The 16630-nt window shown below is 46.3% G+C and overlaps 1 protein-coding gene across 1 annotated transcript in view; it reads left to right on the top strand.

Moving 5' to 3' along the window:
* The first annotated feature begins 256 nt into the window (after positions 1–256).
* The window catches only part of LOC146202808 (nose resistant to fluoxetine protein 6-like), a 60055-nt gene continuing 43681 nt past the window's right edge, over positions 257–16630 (top strand). Inside the window, exon 1 of the mRNA XM_084602112.1 lies at positions 257–524. Within this exon, the coding sequence (XP_084458238.1) occupies positions 257–524 (268 nt within the window). The remainder of the gene's footprint in view (positions 525–16630) is intronic.

The following is a 16630-nucleotide window of genomic DNA, read 5'->3' as shown; positions in this document are numbered from 1 at the left end:
ATCACTAGGGCATGCTCGTCCGCAAGCACTCCGAAGAGACGGCATCGCATGCCACGGTTGCGTGCTTCTCCTGCTCATGCACACGCCAGAGTGCTTAATCCCCAGTGGCGGACATCGTCTACTCACGATTGAATAGACTCCTTTTCTGCCCAAGCGCTGGCAGTGCGGAGATTTAGGTATTATTTAAAGGTCGCCCCCTGACTAATTAAAACATTAAAACCGAGCCCACTCACTTTTTTTTTTTTTTTGGAAGAAAATGGTCTCTGTCAAAGTGCTATTTTGCTTGCTTGTGTGCGCCCCCGTGTCATGGTGCTACAATGCGAGCGACAACTCCGGAGAAACGACGCCCCAACCAGAAGAGAGTATTGTGAAGAAATTGCAAGAGTTCTTTGCCAGCGCCATGGACAAGGTGTCCCCGGATCTCACCCGCAAGCTTTTGACGGCTGAAGTTTCGCCGACTTGCAGCATTGGACTCTTAAAACTCGTCGGTGCAATCCGAAGGGTAGAGCCATGGGCCCTAAGACGTAAGTAGCTCTGTGATTGTTTCAGTAGTAGAAGCATTCCTCCAAATAGGAGCACGTATACATTTCATCAGGAGTGAGGTTCAAAAGGATCTATTTCAGGGAGGAATGTTGTAGTGCCCTTCTGGCAGTCTATAATTGATTGGTTGTTCCATTGCCTCTTCCTATACGCAGGTAATCATGCGGCAGCTAGCACCAGATCTTTTGTGCATTTTACGCCGTTCGTGCAAAGGCTAGCATGACAAAATGATCGAGATATTACCGTTGCATTGTGAGCACTGTAAAATCTCGACTATTTGGCCATGAAGCAAACGAAGCTATAGAGCCAAGATAACATACGCTATAGATTGGATCAAGTTTCATTCGAGGTGTTCATTTCTTACGGCCATTATATTGTTTTGCTTGTTTGTTTTTTATAGTAGTGAGTATTTCGTGCGACTCAATCTTTAACGGTGGTTTTGTGTACAGTCAATTTTTTATTTGTTCTGTTTCGTAGATGCGAGTTTTGGAGTGTTCTTTTATTACGACGTGAGAAACAACTTCGTGGCGCGAGTAGCAACCCGAGAGTGCACAGTGAATGCTTTTTTTCTGCGTGACAGATGTCCACCTACGCTGCGAAATTAACTTCCACAGCCTGTGTGAACTAGGCTCGTTTTAGTATAGCTCTGAAAGATGATAGTGAGATTACAGCTATGAAAGTCAAGAGGGCAAATTATGGAGAACCGGCGCAGCACGATGACTGGCGAGCATCATTTGCGCTATCGCCTTTCAGTGCTGCAGCCCTGTGCTTCTTAACTTAGCGCATCTCAGCTACTTCTGAATTGCGAGCACATTCGATGATGCTAACTGAAGGGGAGCCACAATGAGCTTATTGAATGCTCATTGCCTCCCTGTACCAGGTGAAGATGTGCATTTACAGGCGTGAGGCTCTTTTATATTTGAAGCCACTAAAAAAAATGTTCTCAGGCGTTAGGCGTTGTTATTATCCCATAGAAATACCGGGGGAGGGGGGGGTGGGGTGGGGGGGGGGGGGGGGGGGTGGGGGGGTCAGTCCTTGCATCCTTGTCATCCTTGTGCCTGCATCCGAAAGAAAGGTGTTGACGCAATTGCCTCCTTGTGCTAGGTGAAGAATGAGTCCGTGGATGTCTTTAAGGATCAGGTTTCTTTGAAGACACCCAGCGTGCCCCCAACCTGCTAAGCAAGCTTCAGCGACTCGCCGCAGGCTTGAGTAAACCAGCCTTCCTATGAAATGAGTCCAAGTGCTGCCGCTGCGCCATAACCTCGGTAGCTTTCCACTTCTCAAGCCAACTCGTCACAGACATGTAGGGAATCCTTGTATTTCTCTTAGATGCACTAATTGCCCTTAGAACCTGATGGAGCATCATCGCTGCACGGGGTTGCTCGCAGTTTCGCATCATATACGAAGCCCAAAGAAGCTGCGCTACTGATTGTCGTTTCCATAATGCACATTGACTGTTCCCGTAATGGTACGGACGTGCTACCGGTCGCTCACATATAGAGTCGGTAATATATATTCATGCTCGCCAAAAAATAAATAAATAAATAACCGGAAAGTTGGACAGCGATGCTTCGGCAACGGCACAGCTGTCTCTTTAACAATGAAACGAAATGTCTTTGCCTGCATTGAACTTCTTTTCAGTGTGACTAACACAATGGTATGGGCGCTGAAGTGAGTAAAAATGTTGTTTCAGCCTGAGCCTGCTTTCAGCGAGCACATGGCCACTGTGACCGGCGTAGAGAGGCGGGCTACCATCGAACTTTATAGATTATACTGCTGGGCAAAAAAAGTAGCCGCTAAGACTGAACTATGTTTGCAGGCACAACGAAGTTTGTAAAAAGCTAGGTAATTATTTTATTCTAAATGATAACTCAAAGGCATCAGCGTCCGCCGTAATTAACATTGCGTGAAGGCTGAAAGCTAAAAGCAGTCCCCTCCCCCCCCCCCCCCCCCCCCCGCTCGCCACACACACACTTTCTCCAGTTTCCCTACTTATTTGCTTTGAGCTCTGTGCTGCGCTCGTAACTGTAAGGTCTGTAAGAGTCCCTCATACAACTACACTAAAAGCAAGGTTACGACACTACTTGTGGCTGTAGCTACAAAATTGTTTTCATGCAGATAATGGATGGAAGAATTTTAAGAATTGTGACCGATGGTGGTGAAATCTACAGCCTAGGGCGTTTCGTTTGCTAGTGCTTATCTCAACAAGATTATCGGTGACGTTGTTGTAGTTACCGTTGTGCTTTTAAATGCACGCGGATAAAGCAACTGCTTAAGTTCCGTAATGAGAGCCAGAGGTGAAACGCGCATTCATTCCGGTAGTCGCAAAGAAAGATATTTCCTATCTTGCGGACGTTCTTTCACAGTTATGCCGGATACGCATCCCCCCCCCCCCACCCCGACCCTCCTCCCCCGTAAAAAAAAAATGAACTGGTAAAGAAGCGCTCAGGAATGGGCCCCGATGCCCGCGGTATCATCGAAAGAGATGTTCGGCCGCAACGCACGCAGCTGTGTGTGCACGCGACTGCCTGTCATGAGGACTGCATACCTGGCGTATTGTTTTTTTTTTTTTTTTAATAATATCTTTATGCCCCTGTGTTTTGTACATTTCTATGTGCACAGATATGATGAAAAAGTCTCTGCTCTATTTTTCTGCCCCTTAGCAAGAGCAGGCCGTGTCATAAGTAAACTGGGCAGCGCTCCTTCTAAAGCAACAAAGTAATATTCATTGATAGTGCGCTAGAGCACGGGCTCTAGCAGTTAAACGCTGGCAAGATCCTTGTCTCATGCTGCGCTCAGCATCTTACTGAGAGGCAGCACCAGCAGGTTCACGGTGTGCCATGCAATTACCACCGCTTGTGTATAATTTTATTTCGATAGGCATTTGTAGGCATTTGTCATCTAGCAGATCTCTTTCTCACAGGGCACTGCATTACTGACAGTGAAGAGATGCTGGCCGTCTAGCTTATCGTGCATGCGACGGTGATTATGCCGCAGAGGAATTGTAAGAATAGGACGGTGCTCGAATTTAGATGCGCTGTCACCTTCACAAGCAGTATATTGATCAGTGCGTCGCTGCTTCTGAGTCGGTCCCTTTTCCTGTTCGTAGACGTGCTTAGCCTCTGTGAAATAGCAGATATCCCGTTCTTAGTGCCAGGCCTTAAGTTCCGTTGATGCCCACAGTCAACTAATGCCGGAATTTTCCTATTTTCGCACACAGCGTGATGCGTATTAGGCACATTACCCACAATTACGGAAGAGGAATGTTATTTGCCCATCTGGTTGCGCTTCTTCCCATCTGGTAGCCAATGCTCACTGACTTCTGCCCAGTCGATTTGTGTTATTTTAGAGTCTCAGCTTACTGCTAAGGGTACAAACTCAGAAATCGGCTGCCTGTCTATCCGGCCTTGACCTTTAAGCCCGGTAGACGTCAAATAGATGTAGCGTCTTTTCTTTCCTATAAACCAACTTGTAAATTGTAAATTGTTTAAGAAAAGGAAAGGCGCTGTATCTATCCCACTTGTCAGTGGGCACCTGACCCGCGCCGAAGGGAAGGGGAAAAACGGCAGTGAAAGAAGAATTAGAGAAAGGGGTACCGTAGTATTGGGGCAGTAAATCATTTAATGTCCCTCACCCCCGAAATTGTGAATTTATTTTACATTCGACGTCCAAAAAGAAGGTGAGGCGGTTAACCAGCAAAGTAAAAACGAATGAAAGGGTGTAATGCAAAAGGAGAAGAAGGAGTAAAAGGGCAAAAGGAGTCCGCTTTCTAACGGAGAAAAACAAAGCATGACGCGACGCCGATCCGGCGCGAAATATCGAGCGTTAGTTCACTGAAAACTATCCGTTTATGACATTTACCCCTGCTTATCTCAATGGCATCTCGAGGCGGTGCATCAGTAGTGAAGAGGCCCGGTGTTTTGATGCAGGGGAAACGAAGAGGCGCCCATGTGCTATGCAATGTCAGTGCACGTTAAAAATCCCCAGCTGATCGAAACTTCTCCAGCCTTCCATTAAGGTATCTCCTTTTATCTTTCCACTTTCATCCCCCCCTTACTCCCTTTTCTTACGGCGTCGTTGAGGTTTCCGCAGAGAAGTGTGACAGATACAGCGTCTTTCCTTTCTTATAAACAAATTTACAATATACCAAGGTCATGTGGTACGCCTTGTCGCTATGCGATCTATTACTCAATGTCAGTGCACGTTCGAGATTCACAAGTGGTCGAAATTGCTCCGCAGCCCTCCACTGCGGCACCTCTCTCTCTATTTTCGCTTTCCCCCACCTTCCTCCCACGGCGCTGGTCAGGTGTCCACGTGTGGTACACGCTGCTGCTCTGCAATGTATTGCTCAAGGTCAAACTGCGGAATAAAGCGACCTTAAAGAATGCTAGCAGCAGAGCTCACGCTCTGAAAGATCCTCGGACGGTGGCAGCAGCGGTCATCTGTGGTGAAGGCCTGCCAGGCCCTCCTCTGTTTCATAAGAATCAGACCTGCACGGCAGGCTGTAACTTTACAGTACGTGTTTTTTGCCCGCAAAGCCGCAGAGTAGGTGATTGGGAACGCTTCGCAACAGTGAAGGCGCTTTCCAGCAATATGTCTAAAAGCTGAAGTCGTAGAGACGCGGAGCATGGGAGCGAGGAATTAAAAAGCAAGCGCACAAGGACAACATTTTGCCGGCGTCCCTGCATCTACGTTCTTCTTTTCGCTGTCGCCGTCTCAGGAATTAAGAAAGCTAGTATTTAAGCAATGAAAACACTCGAACCGGCTCATTTATTAAGCAAGGAGCATGACGTTAAGGTCCTCGTGCTGAGAGTGGTTCTTCCTTTGACTTAGCTGGTTGGCAAGAGTATTTATTAAGTTCAATCGATTACCCTGGCCCGATGCATTGTCGTCAAACTCTCGATTCCAGCTATTTTTTTTTTATGCACACCAAATGAAGGCAGCCAGCCAGCTTTCGAAGATAAAAGACTACAGTGTCTTCTCGCGGCCTAGTCACGTGCTGCTATCGCAGCCATCGCCGTTCCAGAATTAATAGACTTTTCCTGCGCTGGACCCACGTGCAGTCACTTAATACATTCCAAAAGGTATCAGACGAATTCGGCATGAGAAGACAACGCTCGCTTGGCTATTTCCTTGACGCTAGTTAACTTTTCCAATATATTTTGCGCACTTGCGAGCGTAGGTGCGATGGTAGGTGCGTGCAGCAATGCGACTCCAAATAAATGCAGATCGCATGCGCATACTCAGCGATGACGCAAATGATCGTTAAGAAGCGAATGGATAGAGTAACAAGAGAAGCAGCACGCGCGCCATGCGAGTGAGGGGCCGCTTCTCAAAAAAAAAAAAAAAAAAAAGAGGAAACAAGCTTCTCTTCCATCTTGAAAGGTCAGGAGAGAGAGAGAGAGAACTTTCATTCGTCCAACAGAGTGACTATCCCGCTCTTCGGGGGTTAGACCCGGAAGGTGGAACAGTCGCCTTAGTTGCAGGCCGGTAGTTCTTGGACTCCGGCGGCATCTTCGGCCAGTCGAACAATTTCTCTTTGGGCTCTTGGGTCTGAGCTTCGCAGAAGGGTCTCTCAGGCGTCTTTAGTTATATTTTAGCCCTGCCTGGTGACTTTGCACATTCCCATATTATGTGATCTAGAGATCCCCTTTCCTTACATAGTGAACATAGGCCTGATCGTATTTCTGGCCATATATGGTTGACAAGAACTGGGTTCGGGTATGTATTTGTCTGTAGCTTTCTCCATGCTGCTGCTTCCTTTTTGCCTAACGTGGAGTCTGGTGGTGGTAGGACCCTCCTGCTCAGTCTGTAGTGCATTGTTATTTCGCTATAGTTAATCAGGTCCTCTTGTTTGCCTTACTCCGGTGGCACTCCTCCAGCCCGGTGTGTGAGATCTCGGGCTAGTTTGTGTGCCGCCTCGTTTCCGGGCACGCCTGCGTGGGCTGGCGTCCAAACAAGAGTGACGTCTCTTTCTATTTGCTTTTGATCGAGGATTCTACCCGCAATTTTTGCTATTACTCCAGCGGTGCAGCTCCTGATGGCGCTTCTGCTGTCACTGACTATGTATTTTGCCTCGGTCTGAGCAAAGGTCAGGAACCGCTCCTGGGGAGAAATTGCACCAAGCGAAGCGAGCTCGAAAGAAACGGACGAACAGAGGCGAAAAGAACAGGCACGAGCGGAGGCCGTGCAAACTCGAGTCTACATAGATAAGGGAACCCAGCTGCCACAGCGTTGCTGGGCAACTGCGCTGAGACAGATTGACGACAGGCATGTACGCTGTGCGAGCTACGCTTTACGCTAGTAAATGTCCAATTAGCTTGTGAACGGTACCTGGTACGGCTGCAGCAGGAGAATTATAGTATTTTATCGACTGCAGAAAATTGAGAACTTAAGGAGCGTACGCGCATGCCTCTCATGAGCACGGCAAAGCAGATCGTGAAATGATTCAGACAGCTATTCAAACGACGTTGTGTTTCCAACCACGCGTTGCTCATTGGTTTTCATTAATTACGAGATGCTTTCTTACTACTCTGATTTTATCAATGTCATGAGCGAAATTGTCATACAATTTGTAAGGCTAAAAAAAGACGACGCCAAAAGCAAAATTTCAATCCTAATGGTGTGCAGCGGAAAACAACTTTTCCAGTGCTCAGGAGGGCTTTAAACCATCGCAATCCATAGTGCGTCGTTGCTCATCCCTTCAGCAACTTGACCATTGAGGCAACGATGGGCCCTTAGGGCATAAACAGTGCACATGGCGTCGCGCAGTAGGACTTAATTGGTGCCGTTGCTACATGATAGTACGACGACACTGCAAGTCAGAGAACAGTGGTAGATGGTATGCGAAACACAGGCGCTGTACCTTTGTCGAGATAGCCCAAAGGAAAAACGCGAAAACCATAATCATCGTCGTCGTCCTTGATGTCTGGTAGGGTAATGGCTGCGCGAGCTGAAGCATATTTTGTCATGAAGGACTATCGCAAGAAATAAGTCCCCGTAATGCACCATGGTCACAAGCAAATCGAGACACGAATTATTCATACGTTTACGTCACAAACGCTTAACCTTTGCCGATGCGAGAAAAAAGAGCGTAAGCTTTAATGACTGATAGCAAGTCTCACGCTACATCGCGCAATGATATCTGTTCAACGCAGCGCTAAGGGCAAGATATTAGACAGTTTTAGTTTCACGTACGTGGGAGCTTTACGTACGTGAAGCGCCTACGTATGACCAGTGCGCATGCGCAGAACGTGAAGAGTCTGCGGGAGTTTTACGGACGTACGTGAGATTCGGATTTTCACGTTGGCGTCTTCACGTTGCTGGCGTACGTAGAGTTGACAACATGGGCGACGCCCTGCCCGCCCGCTTCACACCAATAACAGCTTCGCCGCTAATTCCTCGGCGCGATATCGTGTTCTAAACTGTTGTATTCGCTTTAAGCTTACCCAATCTTACCCTCGCGTAAAGATTCAAGTGACAAATAGCCTTTTGTTTTTAGATAGAAGGACGATTTTTCAGCTGTTAAGCCTGACGCAGAAGCGTTTGTCGTCGTCATAGCAACGATCTCGCGAGGTCACGCCAGACCAAATTTGAGCGAGAAGTGGCTAGAGTGCCAGATGCAAGCCGGCAGCCAACCAGAGCCAATCCGTTGTAGGGGTAAGGTCGTGAAGTTGTAAGCATGAGTTCTGTTGCCCAGCGAATTCGCTTTTCCAAAAGCGACGATCTGGATATGCTTCGCGACGTGAGAGAATGCAATCCATTCGAAGACTGCATGCGACACGCTGTTCGGTGGACGCATATAGGTATGCGTCTTGCTAATTGTTCACTGTAGAGCAACGACGTTGAGAACAGCAATTTCCAATTCGACCGACTCTTGGCTACGGCCGCAGCATGGCTCGGCTCAAGGCAGCTCGACTGAACAAAATTAGTTTGGTTCATCTGTACTAGATGGCGCGGCTATTTCCGCCATGCACCACGTACGTGAAACTAAAAGTAGTCCTGGCGAAATTCGCGCAGCGCACGTAGACTTCTCACGTTTGCGTACGTAACTCTGTACGCACGTGAAACTAAAACTGTCTATTGGCGGGATTCATCAATTCGAGTGACAGCACGAGCCAGCGACTTCACCTGTTGCGTAAAAGGAACAAAATGAATGAATATATGTATGAATGTGTGTATGTATGAAAATGTATGGTTGGCGGTGAGGAGACGTAGCTAGATGCGGGGGTGCGGCGGAAACGAATGGTGGAATACTTTACACGGGGCTTATAAAGGGGGTGAGCAGCAGGATCTTCCTTAACCGACTAGGTTTCATCACGGGACGTATTTCCGGCGGATCAGTGGTTAGAGTACTCGGCCACTGAGCCAGGCGGTGGCCGTGTTTCGATTGAGAAGAAACGCAAGGCACCTTTGTAATGTGCAATGAGAGGGCACCTTAGAGAACTCCAGGAGGTCGAAACTATCGGAAGCCCTTTATTACGGCGTGCCCCACGGCCTGAGTCGGTGTGGCACGTTAAACCTATAAACGCCAAACCGGACCTTTTTGACAGGTTGCGAGAAGAGTATTAAAGGGACATTGAAGCGGAATGTTAAGTCAAACTAGATTGATCGGCTAGCATGACGCGATAGCAAGTATGCCATTGTTACCGAAAGCAGAGAAGGAATAAGCCAGCCAACCACTTAAAAATTAAGTAAACTTTGCGCCGACCCTTGTGATTCCTGAAACTGTGCCCGGCCACGATTGATTCGCGCTTTCTCAATATTTTCTTTTACTACAAAAGGGCGAGCACCGGAGCTCCAATGGCCGCATATTACCGGTGCGGCACTTTTAGAATTTTTTTTTGTGTGAAACGTGATTCGAGAACTTGATATGCTGATGAGCTAGTACGTCCCAAGAGGCGACCTCTCGGATATTTACACACGCATGCTGCGTCCCATGGAAACAACGTTTCAACGCAGTGAATTACAACACAGTAAACAGTTTCTTTTTTTAGGAAAATTTAATAACCTTAATAAGCACGCTCAAGATAACGGGTACCGGTTAAATATTTACTTCGGTACACAAACTGGGAAATAACTGAATTTAATCATCAATCCATGTTTACAGGCGTAGCGCCAATTCATATCATGGTAGAAAGTTTTCGTAATTTTCTGTTCACTGATACGCACAGTAAAACCACTGAGACTAGCATGTCCTTAAAAAAATGGAGAAACCAAGGATAAGCCTCCGTCAAATCGAAAAGGCTACCAAGGAGCGATCACAGAATTTGCGTCAGCCAGAGTGCAAGCAGTGGTGAAATTTCCTTCCGTTTGCAACTTTGGCAGAAAGAATTATTCTTCAATATTCTGCATATAGTGCACAAACCTCCAACTCGCGAAGAACAGGCAAACACGGCGTACCCGGCCTCCTTGTACCTCACTGTATGATCACTAATTATATTAGGTTGTTTTTGAAACGACAAGCACACTCAGTAAAAATTGAACTCGAGCGGGATATGTATGTACGTAACAGCTTTCACCTTCGGGATCTGTCGAAGTTGCTTTCGCACATTGTGAAACATCGGAGAGATGAGGGCTGGTGTAAAAAGAGGAATTAGAAAGACCACAGCTTTTTTTTTTTCCTCCGTAACTTAATTTATTTCACTTTTACTGCTTCCTGGCCTTAAACAACCTGGTATCGGCACTTAGAAATGCAGCTTCCGCACCTGAACACGTATTCCTATTCTGCTTTTGACTTATCCACTCAAGCACCCGAACGCTAAGTGCACGAACTGTCTGAACTCTATGAGAGAGCAGGTCCACAATAAATCCCTCTACTCGCTGACTGTGGAATGTATGTAGCTGAAAATAGCAACATGAGCGGATTGAAAGAGGCAAGGTACACTAATTAGTCGGTGCGGAAATTGGTGTAGTCCAAATCGCTCCACTCGCTCGGTTTTAGTTGTAGAGGAGTGCCAACCCGATGACGTTCATATTTTCAAGGGAAACTGATTCATCGAGGACAAAACCCGCTTTGCCGGTGTATCACGACTATACCGAGCAATTGAGCTTTGGCGCATGTTCCCTAGTTGTAGGTCTGCTAGTCGCTGTCGCCACAGCGTCGCCATAGTTGACAGATGTCATGTCGGCTTTAGGGCAGAAGAAAGGGTAAAAAAGTGGCTACACAGTATGAAAGACAAGCGTTGAGGGGGACCCTCGGTTCCCAAGAACGTTTCGACAAGGCAACTTGTATTCGTGTGGATGCAGGATTGGCATTCCCTTGCAACGATGTCCAAAAAAAATGACTTTGACGCGAGCGACTTTCACGAGCGATTCGGACACTTGCGTTTCGACAATTTAACTGGCTTTTTTTTTTCAATAACATGACCACTTTTCCGCTGTGCAAAAATAAAAAAAATACTTTGCCAGTATCTATGAAACACCACCGGCCGTGTACAGTTTCGTGCTGTTCTGTTCTTCTTCCCGAGAACTGTGCGCAATATATTTTAATCTGGAGAGCCATGTGAACAAAAACACATCAAAGCTATATCACGTCACATCACATCACGTCACATCACAAAACATCAAAGTCATATAACGTAACATAACAGCAAAAACGGACTCTTATAATTTATGTCGACGCAAGCATCAAAGCCTGTGAAGTGATAACAGCAGTTTACTGTCCTAGCAAATCTTCATTGAACAAGACGTCAACATTTCAATTACCGGAACCTCCATCTTCTTTTTGTGCGGAACTGCTTGCAGTGCAAGAGGCGCTTCGCTCTGTGACCGCCATTCCCATGCTTCCCACGGCCCGTATTATCATACGTACAGATGCCCTCCAGGTGACAAAGCTACTTAGACGCGTTAGTAGTAGCCCGGAAATCTGCCAGAACATACACAGTCTAGCGGCTCGCATACTAAATCCAATTCGTATTGAATGGACCCCGCGTGACCTTTTAAGTGCTCAAAGCCAAGTGGATGCTGCGACCCGCCTTTTAAACTCAACCTCGACATCGCCAAACCTCATAAAATTGTACAATGCCACCCTGCTTTTAACAAGAAAGGAGCACCTCCGGCGCCGCACACGTGCTCTTATACCTCCGTGTACGGTAAGCCTCCCCCGCGGTCTAACGCGTGCAGAGGAGGTGGCGCTTTGGAGGATTAGAGTTGGGGTGGCCCTAACACCAGCAGTGATTCAAAAATGGCCACAATTTCGGTATTTATATCCACACCCTGGGTGCCCCGTCTGCAAGTCTAAAATATAGAAGCTGACATGTCCAGCGTTGAAGCCGACTCGGATCCGGCCCCTGGTGGTAGCTGGCCTCTCCCCCCATAATCCGCAGTCATATGCTGTTTGAACGCTGGGACCGCATCATCGTTCACTCCTCGATTTCATTGCATCAGCCAACCTTTTTCCATTTATTTGACCACACCCTTCATCCATCATAGCATTCCTTTTATGCCCTGAGGCAATAAACTTCGCAAAAAAAAAAAAAAAAAAAAAAAAAAAAAAAAAAAAAAACGGAGTCATAATAACTACGGCTAATGATGCGTGAAAGAATATTAAGATACAAGATGCGTGTCGGAATGTTTGAGCCCCAAATGCCTGCCTTGCGTCTCTCTCCGCGCATATTGCGATTTCCAACGCTCTCGAGTGCGTCAGGCATACTGGCACAATTTTTAATTTTTTTAATTAGTTCCCAGGAAGGGAAAGGCGCAGTATCTGTCACACTTGTTTCTGTGGACACCTGAACCAGGTTATAAAGAAAGGGAGAAAGGTGGGAGTGAACTTTAATAGAAAGAAAGAGGAGCAGTAGTGGAGGGGTATGGAGTAATTTCGTCTACTCGGGGATCTTTACCATGCGCTGACATCGCACAGCACACGGACACATCTTCGTTTCGCCTCCATCAAAACGCAGCCGCCGCGGTCGGGATCGAACCCGGTGCCCCGGCACAGTAGTCGGGCGTCTGACCACTGCACCATCCAGGCGGAGCATCTGCGAGGCACAATGTATTCACATTTCGAAGTTTTATGCTTCCTTTTAGTGTCTTTTAATTGAGCGGAGCCGGCTTGTCCTTGGGGCACGTTTCAGTCCACGAGTGAGTGCCAGGTGAAGAGCGTTTGAGATTCATGAGTGCCCTTTGTAGGTGCCAGAGTAAAGCGGAAGGCAGTCCTTCAGGGACTGCACTTTCTGTCCTGAGAGTGCAAGTGCAGTCCAGATCAATAACCCCAAGATTTTCGCACTGCTTTTCGGTGGCTGTGCGTTTCGTTTGGGCTGCCACTTTGCATACGCATTTACTCGTTGTGGCTAAATGGCTCGTATTCGATTTTATAATGGCAGGCGAAATCATAAACAAGACCATGCGTCTCTATCCATCTGGTACTGAATTGAATATTTGGCGCTGATGTGATCATTGTTCTTAATTTCTTTCTAGGCTCGCGGGGCGCCGTATAAACAAACACCGTGGAGCATTGGGATCCCTCGGAATTATTGGTTTCAATGCGCGGCAGTCATCTTTAAGGAAAGATAGTCGAGGGCTGGTTAAAAAGAAGTTCGTGCGCCAGCAGTGGCTCCAATTCTTTCGCTGTGACGCGGAGAAAGATAAGAAACCTGCAGTATGTGTGCCGAAAACTAATTAGCACTGCTTCACTGATGTTCAGTGCTCCGGCTCGCGGCTACAGTAAACGAAAGGATAATATGATCTGTCTCTATTTTTAGCTTCCTTAAATGTTTTGGCTTCAGTTTTCGGCATGGTAACAAAACCACAAGATGCTTATCACGAACCCCCCCCCCCCCCCCCCCCTGATTGGAGAACGACGATAGGCACACGTTCCCCGACAAAGTACACTCACGTGAAAAAGGCACCTTGCAATGTCTGTAGTTTATTATTCGTGTGTACTTGCTTTCTAGATAAAAGAAACATGCAGCTCTGACACAAGGGGGACTCACGGCCACGCGCAAAGCCTGTTTTCCAAGCGGTCGCCATCTATCGCGCCTTAACTACAGTAACATCAAGAATTATTTAGTTGTGTAATCTGCACGACATGCACCTTGACTTTAAATCGACCAGGCCCGAAACTTCCCTGAGAGGCTCAGGTAATGAAAAATTGTCTTGCGAAAAGCAGGCCTTGAGCGCGCGGAGTCCTCGAAGGCGACGGATTTCTGTTGTAATGTCTGTATTTTCTTGATGAAACTAAAACAGCAAAAGAAGCCTGTTATTATGCTGACGACTAATATGTCCTTAAGCCTGCACTTAAATTTCACCGCTCACTATTATGCTTGCGCTGTCGCCCCATTAAAATGCAGCAGCCGCAGCCAGCATACATTTAATGCGGCCTCGCGCTCAGCAGTACTCGTAGCCGCTAACAACCGCGTCCTTGTCGCAGGTGCTAGGAGGAGGAGGAGGAAGATGAGGAGGAGGAAAAGCAGGGAGGTTAACCGGTAAAATAAACCGGTTTGCTACCCTGCACTGGGGGAAGGCGGTGAGTGGATATAAAAGTGGAGGGTAAGAGATGGATGGGTGAAGTCAGTATAGTCACATCAAAGCTATATCACGTCACAACACATCACGTCACATCACAAAACATCAAAGTCATATAACGTAACATAACAGCAAAACCAGAGCCTATCGATCAGGTCCGTGCTTTTCATGAAGCGGAACAGTGCCTGGGAGGCCTTCAACGCCGAAGATCGCCGCGGCCAGTGACCTACAATCTTGATTTCTGTCAGTGGGTGTCCATCTAGGAGCAAACACCCGTAAACACCCGAGTTTTCAACCATTCAGCACATTAACCGCATAAGCTCCGGCATTGATGCAAAAGCGAAATACAACTGTTCACATGACACCAGAACTACAGTACGGACTGCAGATATTGGGATGTTTTCTTGATTTTGTGCAGAAAACCTTGAAGGACAAGTTGTCTTCACAGACCTGAGGGCAATGTAAGCGCAATGTGTTCAGATTTGTCTCTCTGAAAGTGTTGTTTCAGCTTCTAGAAGTATATTTGCTGACTTTTAAGTTATTCGGTTTTCATACACAGATCAAACAGTTGCTTTTTTTTTAACTTTTAAACTCTACCATCCCATTTTGCTGGTTTCATGCACGTAGCCACTGACGTGACTGCTTGTGGGGTGAGGAGATTTTCCACAACAAATTGTTGTGGCGCTCCATGATCGGACCGCTTCGATTCAGCCAGTTTCGGTGCTCAACGGCAGTACATTCGTGTTCGCACGTTCGGTTCACAAAATTACCAGTGCGTGGCCGTCTGATACTACCTCTAATGTCCCAGAACAACCAATATTAATGCGAGAGCATTTCTTGCCTCATCACTAGCGCGCACAGGACCTAAAGGACCTGTAGACCATAAGATCGTGTCACCAGATCGTGTCACCACGGAGTGTCCTTTTACGAGCTACCAATCGTTAATAAGAAACAAAAAATGGTTTCCACGCGAGGATTCTAACCACGATCTATCCGTGCCCCAGCCGAGCGTGCTAATCGCTACTCTGCGCCGGCGTTTTTTTTTTTTTTCTTTTTTTTTTTCTTTAATGACAGGAAAAATCAGGCCTCCCCTCCAATCCACGTACTAATATTTCGCCTTTTACTCTCCTCCGATTCTTGCGAAAGTGTCCGTAATTCTGCCTGTCTAGCGTAACGACGCTGGAGGGCCTTGAGAAAAAAAAATGTAAAAATAAATAGTAATAACGCCCCAAAAATAAAAGGTACAGTAAGGAAAATGAAAATAGCAAAAGTAAACAAAAGAAACATAAGAATGACGCATCTATAGTGTCGCAACAGCAAAGCTCCGGCTTTCGCATTTCTCCATTGCAGGTTCTGCAGTGCCCTCAAAGGTTTTTCGCTACTCATTCCTATTTCACCTTCTGTAAGCCTATCTTCAAACAAAGGTAGGCTCAGTGCCTACTGCTCAATTAATAAATGAAAAATGCTATTGTTGCTCACTCTATCAACAGTAAAAACAGAACTTCGGTTTTATGTAGACATGGCTTTTTATATCATGATTACTAGAATTAGCTCCAACAGTGATATTACAGTTAACCCGCCATACTCAAAGCCATTGCTATTTATTCTGTGCTATACAAGTTCAACATTGCCGGGCGGGGGCGTGCCCAAGGACGTAAAGCGCTAGAAATATGGCATGCAAACGATACATTTTTATACCAGCTGCAAGACTGACTGTTCATCGTTGGATGTCTAATATAGTTGCACTGACCTAACTGTAAGTCCTTATTAATTGTCGTTAATTACCTTATACCGCATCATGAAGTTAGACGCTGTTACAGATAGTTTACACCGGGTACGATTGCAAAGTGCTAATTGCAGCTCCTAATTCATTGCTGTTAGTTAATCATTTTGGATTAAAAATTGAACTTTACATTATGACCCCTCGACGAGGTAAGGTATCGACGAGTAGAATAAAAAATAAATGCTAAACCACACAAAATCAGGCAAAACCTACAGGTCACTCCTCTAGCTCGGTTTGACCATGGCTAAATCACTGTCAATTTTTTGGCCTTCTCTAGTTGACAAAAACCTCCGTTTTCGAGAATGGTCTCTGTGTGATCAAAATTCGGTACATTGTCGACGTAAGCCTACTAATATTTCCCTCAGTTCTTCATTTAAGAAGTTAGAGTCAGGAAATAACTTTATCGCTACATGGCGGAAATTTATTGCGTAGTTGTAAACTTCGAAACGAAATTAATCTTGATACATATTTTATCAGTCTTTTCTGCAACGTTCATACTTTCTCCTTTTTCTTCCAAAACCTACGTGACTTTGGCTGCTGCTCGGTTGTAAAGAATCATAGCAGTCGCTAGCTACGCGAGAGCCTGGCCTTAAGTCCCACGAAAACACTTCTGCAATACAGAAGAAAATCTGGCAACGCACTGCGCTGCAATATTTCAGTTTCCTCATAATTATTTTCAAAAATACAGCCCATTGGTTTTCTGTCTAAGATATAGCCACTAGCTGCAAGCACAGAGCAGATTTAAAAGCAAATTTTCGCTACGTTTCAGAAGCTTAGGGCATTCCCATCAACGTGTGCATAACAGTATCTTACAATTTCCCACAGTTGCATCTCAATTGA

The sequence above is a fragment of the Amblyomma maculatum genome, chromosome 1, assembly GCF_055883805.1.
Source record: "Amblyomma maculatum isolate TAMU_Amacu chromosome 1, ASM5588380v1, whole genome shotgun sequence".
Taxonomy (NCBI): domain Eukaryota; kingdom Metazoa; phylum Arthropoda; class Arachnida; order Ixodida; family Ixodidae; genus Amblyomma; species Amblyomma maculatum.
The sequence above is the reverse complement of the archived record's forward strand: the minus strand, read 5'-3'. Positions and strand labels throughout refer to the sequence as shown.